An 8,996-nucleotide genomic window follows, 5' to 3' on the forward strand; every position below is an offset into this window, starting at 1 on the left:
TGTTTATTCTTTTTTTAAAATCAGTATAAGCTTGTCGTTGCCTCCATAGCTGATGTTTTCTGCCAATTGCAGTTAATAAAAACATTTTTTAAAAGTTATCCCTCTATCTCCCTGTCTATTGACAGGATGTGGATATGGATATAAACCGAGGTTCAAAGAGACCGAAATCTCCCCTCCCCCCCATGAAAGTCAGAGGGTCCTGGCCTTGATGGACCGCCTGGTGTGGGGGAGGGAGGGGATCCCAGGTCTCCCCCCCTCCCAGAAAAGAAGCAGGTGGATCCTAAGGAGATCCTGGGGGAAGCAGGTCCTTGTTTTTCTGTCTGTTTCCACACCAGAGAAATGAGGGATCAACTGCAGATCTACCTGGGCTGACTAGATCTCTCTCTTTCACCTCTTTTTGGAGGGATGAGTGGGGCCCCAAATGGCAGGACCTTCTTCTCATCCTCCAGGTGGAAGGAGAGGCCAGGAGGCCAAATGGGGTTGGGGGGCTCTTGGGGGGGGCACAAGATCACTTCCAAGATCCACCCAATCTTGAGGGGGAAAAGGACAGAAAAGAAAGAAACCCCCATTTGGGGCCCTTCCTGAGTCGCTCAGAGCGCTGATGGCTTCCCATCCTTGGTCCCTCCGGCTTGACTCCTGCGCTGCCCTCTTGGTGGGGCTGCCCTGGAGGGGGGAGGCCTTCTTCAGCAGCCCCCCCCTTCTGCCATCTTTGGGGCACAAGATTCGCCTTCAAGGAACCTGATTTAGGGGAGAGATTGCAAGCAAATATCTGTGTCACCAGAGGCTGCTTTGGGCTGAGGTAAACTTTCTCCACAAACATCAGCCATTTTCCCTCCTTTCATCCCAAGGAGATGCAGCCCCCCCTTCTTCTGCCCTTTCCTTGCCCATCCCCCCCAGGCAGACACCCCAGAGATCTGCCTGTTCTGCCCCTGATCCCTGAGGATCCCTCCAGATCCCTCCAGGCCCCCTGCTGGCCTCTCAGGGGAGCAGAGCTGGACCCAGAGGGCTCCCCCTGGTGGAGAAAGGAGGAAGGAGACCGGCCAGAGTGGAGGGGAGCCTCCTTTCCAGGCCAAACAGCCCCAAATGTCCCAACCTTTCCTCCAAGGGAGGCTGCTTCCACCCTCCCATCCTCTGGGTCGCCTCCTCTGGACCTTCCCCAGCTCCCTCCTGCCCTTTTTGAGGTCTGGTGACCAGAACTGGCACACGATATTCCAGATGTGGTCACACCCTTGATTTATGTAAAGGTTTTGTGACATTAGCCCCTGTGTTTTCAGTAACATTTTAATGATCTCTGATATCCTGTTTCCCTTTTAAAAAATTTTATATAATTTGTATTGAACCTTTTCAAAAAAAGATAAAAATTAATAGAAAGTAACATAAAGGGGATAAAAGAAAGAAATCAAAGAAAAATCAAAAACTACAAGAAAAGAAAACAAGTTGAAGAAAATAAAGAAAAAAGACATAAAGAAGTGGCTTCTGATATTCTTCACAGCAGCTACAAATATAAATATAGAAATATATTTTAGCCTCCCTAAAGCAGCCTTTCTTAACCTTTTGACCCTGGAGGAACCCTTGAACTATTTTTCAGGCCTCGGGGAACCCCTGAACATCCAGGCTCAGAGATGGGGCAGAATCGTTTCCTGCGTAGACCTGTAGAGATGCATTAACAGCCTTCTTACACTAAGAATAAAAACTTGCCTTTTCAGTGTGATCCCTGTGCTTTTTTTTTGCAGCACAAATCTTAAATTCTGTGCCAAACTTGCAATGAACACAAATAGATTTCATCTTCAACTGAAATAAGACGGTTTCTGTCTTAGCTTTTGATGCTTCTGAAATAAGACAGAGCTGGTTCTCAGAAGTTGAAAACTGCAGCCAGATTTTCAGTGCCTTCCTGTGAATGGCAGGAGACTCTTCTTGGGCAGAAATCCAGAATCTTTTTTCCCCCTGGGCAGATCAGGGAATCTCCTCTGGAGGGCAGGATCAGGCTCAGCTCACAAGGATCTTCCTCTCCCTCCAAAGGGAAGGTCTCAGGCTAAGCAGAAGGTGCAGAGAAAGGATCCCCTCACCCGGTCACTCATGGGAGTGGAAAGGGAGGGAAAGGACTGGTCAGTTTAGTTCAACTGTACTTACACGTGGTTTTCCCTCAGATTTGAGAGTTTCTGGCATCCTTCCTCATTCTGAAGCCCAACCAGAAGTAGAAACATTTCAACATTTCCTTTTGATTTTTTCAAACATTCAGTTTCCTTTTAAATCCAAGAATTTAGTCACTTAAAATCAAAATATTTTCTCCAGGACGTTGCAAAGACTGCAAACTTGAAACTTCATTTCAAAGGTCCAAAACCCTTTGGGGGGGTGCAGATCAGATTGGGCCACTTGCTGCTGTTGCTAAGGAAAATATTCCTTTGTGGGCCTTCAAGGCTTCATTCCCACAATGTACAAAGCCATGGTTTGTTTCTGGTTAGCCCAAAAAGGGAGCCAGCCTTGTGACTTGGTGACATTTCTGAACATAGATCAAGATTTATGGTCACAGGGATTCTTGCAAGCTTCTTTGCAGATCAACCAGATTCTGTCTGAGGCCATGAGATTCTCAGTCCCTCTTTGGGGCTGCAGTTTCATGCAAATGTTCCCTCTCTGGGATCCCTTCCTTTCCCCCCAAGAGTCTCCCCAAAAGAGGAACTGGAGAAGGAAAGAAGGGAGAGGCTCCGTCCCTCCGTTTCTTTTGTGACTCCTTCTTTTCTCGATCTCCCTCGGGATCCTCCGCTGGCTCTTCCAGCTTCCCTTTTCCTGGGGAGGTTCAGGGGCTCCATCCTGGGGGGGGGGAATGGAGGGAGGCAGGTCGAGGGAGGGGAGAAGGGCAGGTAGTGATGGGGGGGTTCTTTCCCTTGACTGCTAGGGAGGAAACGGGGGTGTCAGTGCCTGTACCAAAGTCCCTGCAGGGAAGGGGGGTCTGTGTCTATCTTGAGGACTCCCCAAACCATCATCCTCTTCCTATTTCAGGCTTTCACATAATACAGAGGATGTATGGCTGTGAGCTCCAGGCTGATGGGAAAAAAGGAGGATTTGACCATCATGGCTACGAAGGGAGGACCTTCCTCACCTTCGACAAGGAGATCCCCACCTGGGTGGCTCTCCAACCCCAGGCCCAGATCACCCAGAGGAAATGGGACGCTATTCCAGGATCGAATCAGAGAGATAAGTCCTACCTGGAGGAAATCTGCATTGAGTGGCTGGAGAAGCACCTGTCCTACGGGAAGGAGACGCTGCTGAGGACAGGTGAGCCTCTGGATGCAGGCTGGACTTTCCTCCTTTATGGTTGGATTTCTTGTGCACATTCGGCCCCTTTGGGTTCCTGGTCTGCAGTCTGACTGCCCAGGAGGGAATCCTCCCCCTCCCCTTCCAGCCCCTCTCCATGACGCCGGAAGCCCTGATTGGTTCCCCTTGCCAGGCCGCCATTCAATGGACCAGGAAACGCAGCCTCTGCCTGGCGGGTGTCTGGGTGGATCAGGCAGGAGAAGCACTTGGGGGTGTCCTGTTCACAGCCCACAATGAGGCAATAGGAACACTTGAGGTTCTTCAGTGAAACCCCCATTAGCCAAACTGTAGTCAAGTGTGGGGTGCCTTTAATTTCCCCCCATTAACTCTCCTTCCCCCCACATCCCACAGGGGGCTCCTTCCCTGCCTTGCACCTGATGGTGCACCTCCCACCACCACCACTAGGTGGCTCCACGTCTACCATTAATAAGACATCCTCAGGGCCCCCCCTTGGGCAAAAAAGGCCAAGCTTGAGGGGTTCTTTTCTTCCCAAAATTTCTGTGGATCTTTCTCTTAAACCCCAAACAGGTTCCCTCCTTTCTGACCTAGTGAGTCTTTCCTCAAAACAGCCCCCTCCCCACCTTGAAGAACACCCCCTCACCCCACAGGAGGCTTCACAGTATAATCTTTTCCTGTGGTTTGTTCTTATTTTCCCATCTAAACAACCTCTCCCCACTGGGTCGACCCCCTCTGGGGTCCTTGACCCCCCCTCTGGTATAAGCTGAGTGAGATCAGGGTCCACAGGGGAAGCCCCCCCACACAATTGCCAGCAGCCCCTCCCTGCCCTGGGAGGACTCTCTCTCTCTCTCTCTTTCTCTCTCTCTCTCTCTCTCTCTGTCTCTCTCTCTTTCTCTCTCTCTCTCTGTCTGTCTCTCTCTCTCTCTCTTTCTCTCTCTCTCTCTTCCATTGGCCTCACCTCTCTCCCCCCTTTGAGGGATAATATCTCTTCTCCAAATTAATCAGTCAGAAATTGCAAACGCCCTGAGCCCCTTTTTACTTTGATTCTGGCTTTCCTCTACTTTAAACTGTGGTTGTGTCCCTTGGAAAGAGGCCTGGAGCAGTCTCAGATTCAGGGGTGCAGAAGGAAACCACAAAAATAGGGAGAAACTTCTGTGTTGTTGTTGTCTTGAAAGGGAACTTAAAAGAGCAGCTCCACTTTCCCTCCCCTGAAAGAAACAATCCAAGATCACTCAGAGTTCAAAGCAGCCAGAGAGGAATTTCCTTGGACCCTCAATTTGTTGCTGGAGGTTTTTCAGGCTGAGTCCCTGGGAAGGACTCAGAATCAGGAGTTCTTGTGGTTGAGCTTTTTCCAGATCTGGAGCATTTCCTAAAACTCTTGGAGACGCTACAGGTGTGGAGTGGGAAGTAGTGGGAGGCTTTCCTGCCCCTCTGAGTTTCCCCCCACCTTCCAGGCTCTGGAGGGGCTGAGAGTTAATTCAGGGGGTGCCGTTTCTGCAGACCCCCCAGAGGTGACCATGAGCAGCAAGACGGAGGTGGAGGATGGGATGGAGACGCACGTCTGTCGCGTGGATGGCTTCTACCCCAGGGAGATCGATGCCTCCTGGACGAGGGACGGGGAGGTCTGGCTGCAGGACACCCTCCGTGGCTCCGTGGCCCCAAATGCTGATGGGACCTATCACCGCTGGCTCAGCATCCAGATCGATCCCAAAGACAGGAGCCGCTATCGGTGCCATGTGGAGCACGACGGCCTCGAGGAGCCTCTGGACATGGCCCTTGAGGGTGAGAGGCTGCAGGGAGGGAAAGGCTGGGCTCTTTGGCAGGCTGGAGGGTTGTGGGAGGGAAATCTCACCCCACCTGTGTCCAGATGTGAGCATACCTGACCTTTAGGCCATTGGTTTTTCCAGTGTTTGAGGTTGGTGAAGCTGCAGGGACCAGACCATAGAACTGGCTTCAGGAGATGTAAAGGAAACTCCAGAATCCCATCAAAAGAGCTGGCAGATCCTGATGAAATCCTCTTAGATCCTTTCTTAGCCTCTGTCCCTCCTCTCTTTCTTGCCTCCAGCCATGGAGAAGCAGTTATACTGAACACCCAAAAATGATTTTTTTTTTTTTAGAATTCCTGAAGTACAAAAGTCAGGAGGAGAGTCTGTGTCCCTTTTTAAAGGCCAAATTTAATTAAAATCGATGAACTGCAGCTGACTTCAGGAAATGCACAGAGTATCTGGATTGATGCATCGGGAGTCAGAAAATCTGAGTTTTTACCACCAGAGACTTTTCTTGCTGTAAAGAACGAAATGTCTTTGTGTGTTGCTGCTCTAAGAAAGAAGTTGCACATTATTTTATGATACGATATGGGAATTCCTGAGGCTCAGCATAAAACCTAAGAAAAAAAGCCCTCTAAGAACTCTGCATATGCTCATAACTGCCCCTAACATTTTTTACACTGGATTTCCAAAATTGCAGAATTCAAGTTTAAATCTTTTATTAATGATTGTCATCACAATAGAAAAAAAAACGTTCACATTTAATTTTTATGCTGATATCCCAAGCAAAATAAAAGATTTGTGTTTGTTGTTTTTAGCAAGCATCAATTCACAAATGGCATGATCGCTATTCAGTAGGAGTCCTGAGTTTTGTGCAAGAGAAAATTAAATTTAAAGTTCCCCTCCTCAGAACTGACTCCCAAAGCAATACCACTTTATAATGCTTTGGTAAGACCTTACTTTGAATATTGCATCCAGTTTTGGTCGCCACGATATAAAAAAGATGTTGAGACTCTAGAAAGAGTGCAGAGAAAAGCAACAAAGATGATCAGGAGACTGGAGGCTAAAACATATGAAGAACAATTGCAGAAACTGGGTATATCTAGTCTAATGAAAAGAAGGACTAGGGGTGCACCTGAGGGCAGGACAAGAAGCAATGGATGGAAACTAAACAAGGAGAGAAGCAAACTGGAACTAAGGAGAAATTTCCTGACAGTGAGAACAATAAACCACTGGAGCACTCATAACAAAGTGCAACCTGGAGGCAGTTTTGGTCACCACATTACAAAAAAGAAGTTGAGACTTTGGGGAAAAGTGCAAAGAAGAGCAACTAAGATGGTTAAAGGCCTGGAGAGTAAAACATATGAAGAACAGTTGCAGGTTTTGGGTTTGGCCAGTCTAGAGAAAAGAAGGACTAGGAGGGGGGGGGGAGACATAATAGCAGTATTCCAGTATTTGGGAGGCTACCACAAAGAGGAGCGGGGGTCAACTTAATTTCCAAAGCACCAGATGGCAGGACAAGAAATGATGGATGCAAACTAATCAATGAGAGAAGCAATCTGAAATTAAGGAGAAAATTCCTAACATTGAGAACAATTAACCAGTGGAACAATTTGTCTTCAGAAGTTTTGGTTGCTCCATCACTGGAGGCATCTAAGAAGAGACTGGACAGCCACTTGTCTGGAATGCTTGAGCAGGGGGTTGTGCCAGAAGACCTCCAAGGTCCCTTCAAAATCTCTTATTCTGTTTCTGCCATTTGTGGGACGGTCCAGAAGTCGGATGTCTCCCTATTCCATTTTTCATGCTGAAGTTCTGGAAGCACAAAATATAATTTTCTGCTATTTCTGGACTGGCCAAGGAAATGAAAGTGTATATTTTAAAAAAGGCTGGGTGATATAAACTCTTTTACTTTAAATAATAAAATGCAAACACTCAAACTGAAGAAAAAACGTAACGTACAGAGCCGCCTAAATTATGACAAACTGGGGCAGCCTCTAAACAGAACAAAAACCGTTGTTTAACAAATGTTATTGTATTGTTCACCAATATTGTGTTGGTGAAGTTTTTGTTTTGTAAGCTGCTGAGAGTCGCAAGATGGCAAAGGGCTGTTTTTGAGTGGAAAAGCTAAAAGATGAATTCAGCTGCCTTCATGCTGGGCTAGGGAGAGAAGGAGGCAGCATCAGGAGGACACGTCCTCTAACCATGGTTAGCAAGGAGCCTTCATGCTACCCTTAGAGGGACACAAAGAGGAACCCACAGAAGTTTTTAATTTTGAGAATTTTCAGCTTTCGCTATTTTAGGTCTCTCCCCCAACTGGGATGATTGGGGATCTCCTTCAATTATCTGCTTTTTCTCCCAATTCAGAACCAAAATCCAACGTGGGGATCATCATCGGCGTTGTGGCTGGTCTTGTCCTGCTGTGTGTGATTGTTGTTGGGATCTGGTTTTTCAGTAAGTATCTTTTTCTGGGTGATGGAAGGAAGATGGGGAGGTTCCTCCCAAGTCTCTCTCTTTGGGGAGCTTCTTCAGGGCTTCCTTCTGTCCTGTTTTCCCAGCCCTCTTGGGGAGCCTCTGAGATCTCGGCCTCTTGCAGGGACTCCAGTCTTCACCTGGCTGAGTCTGAGGTTGGGACAGTCCCGTCTTCTCCTGAGTTGGGAAGAGGCATCCCAGTTCCGTCCCTTTCAAAGGCTTTGGTCGAAGAGCAGCAGAGAAGGATTTCCATGAAACTCTTCCTACTCTCCCAGCTGCTGCTGCTTCCCCCCTTTCCCTCCCTCCATCTCGGAGGCAGCAGGTCTCCCTTGGGGCAAATCAGGAGATACATTTGGTTTTTGAAAATCTTTCTGTCTTTATTAATGAGACAAAATGACTGTGAAATGTCTGCTGAAGGTATTCCTCCCAGAGAGGGAGAGATTGGATGGTCTCTGGTGGATTCTTTTGAGCTTTCACTGATTTTTGTTTTTGCAGAGAGACGTCATGCCTACAAAAAAGCAGCAAGTGAGTGACTAGTCCTCTTTACATGTAATCTCCAACTTAGAACAGAGACCAGAGGCATGATCAGTTGTGTGTGTGTGTGTGTGTGTGTGTGTGTGTGTGCACGTGCATGCTCTCTTCCTCCTAAGAACCAATCTGGGGAAGATGGGCCCCCTTTTCATCCCAGCCAGGCTGTTCTTGGAAGGGGGTTCCTCAAGGAGAAACATCTGGGACAAGGAACCCTCCAGAAGGTGAGAAGACCCAGCTGGTGGAAGGTCCCTCTGGCTGAGAAGCTGCTCTGTTTCCCAAGTGGGCGGAAAGGAAAGGTTTGGTGAAACGAGAATCAGAAGCTCCATAAAATAATAATAATAATAATAATAATAATAATAATAATAATAATAATAATAATAATAATAATAATAATAATAATAATAAAGTTGGGACCTTGGAGGTCATCTAGTCCAACCCCCTGCTCAGGCAGGAAACCCTATACCATTTCGGACAAATGGCTGTCCAGTTTCTTCTTAAAAACTTCCAGTGTTGGAGCATTCACCGCTTCTGGAGGCAGGTTGTTCCACTGGTTAATTGTTCTAACTGTCAGGAAGTTTCTCCTAGGTTGCTTCTCTCCTTGATTAGTTTCCACCCGTTGCTTCCTGTCCTGCCTTCAGGAAAAGGAGCTTTGGGGGATGCCAAAGCTGGATCTCCTCTTGGTCTCCCATCACAAGGCTCTTTACTTTACTTTACTTTATTTTTGATTTATATCCCGCCCTTCTCCCAACGGGACTCAGGGAGGCTCACAACATATTTAAAAACAGAAACATATTTACAATCCCCACCGAATAAAACCAATTAAAACCAAATATTTTAGAGTTGTGCTGTTTAAAATTTTCTAAAAAAGTGAACCCGATTTAAAATCCTCCCTAGGCCAGGCCTGCTTGCTGGAAAAGCCATGTCTTGAGGGCGCGGCGGAAAGCAAGGAGATCCGGAATC

General features: G+C 47.4%; 1 protein-coding gene and 1 long non-coding RNA gene across 2 annotated transcripts in view; both read left to right on the forward strand.

Moving 5' to 3' along the window:
* The window catches only part of LOC107299585 (class I histocompatibility antigen, Gogo-OKO alpha chain-like), a gene marked incomplete at its 5' end in the record, with an annotated part of 11,859 nt that overhangs the window by 486 nt on the left and 2,377 nt on the right, over positions 1-8,996 (forward strand). The window contains 4 exons of the mRNA XM_029286811.1: positions 2,998-3,273; positions 4,771-5,052; positions 7,401-7,487; positions 8,001-8,030. Coding sequence (XP_029142644.1) covers positions 2,998-3,273; positions 4,771-5,052; positions 7,401-7,487; positions 8,001-8,030 — 675 coding nt within the window. The remainder of the gene's footprint in view (positions 1-2,997; positions 3,274-4,770; positions 5,053-7,400; positions 7,488-8,000; positions 8,031-8,996) is intronic.
* Positions 8,004-8,996, forward strand: part of LOC114923623 — a 3,894-nt gene continuing 2,901 nt past the window's right edge. The window contains exon 1 of the long non-coding RNA XR_003810676.1: positions 8,004-8,030. This is a non-coding gene — a long non-coding RNA (uncharacterized LOC114923623). The remainder of the gene's footprint in view (positions 8,031-8,996) is intronic.

Source organism: Protobothrops mucrosquamatus, unplaced genomic scaffold, assembly GCF_001527695.2.
Source record: "Protobothrops mucrosquamatus isolate PMUCROS unplaced genomic scaffold, P.Mucros_1.0 scaffold5147, whole genome shotgun sequence".
In the NCBI taxonomy this organism is placed as follows: Eukaryota; Metazoa; Chordata; class Lepidosauria; order Squamata; family Viperidae; genus Protobothrops; species Protobothrops mucrosquamatus.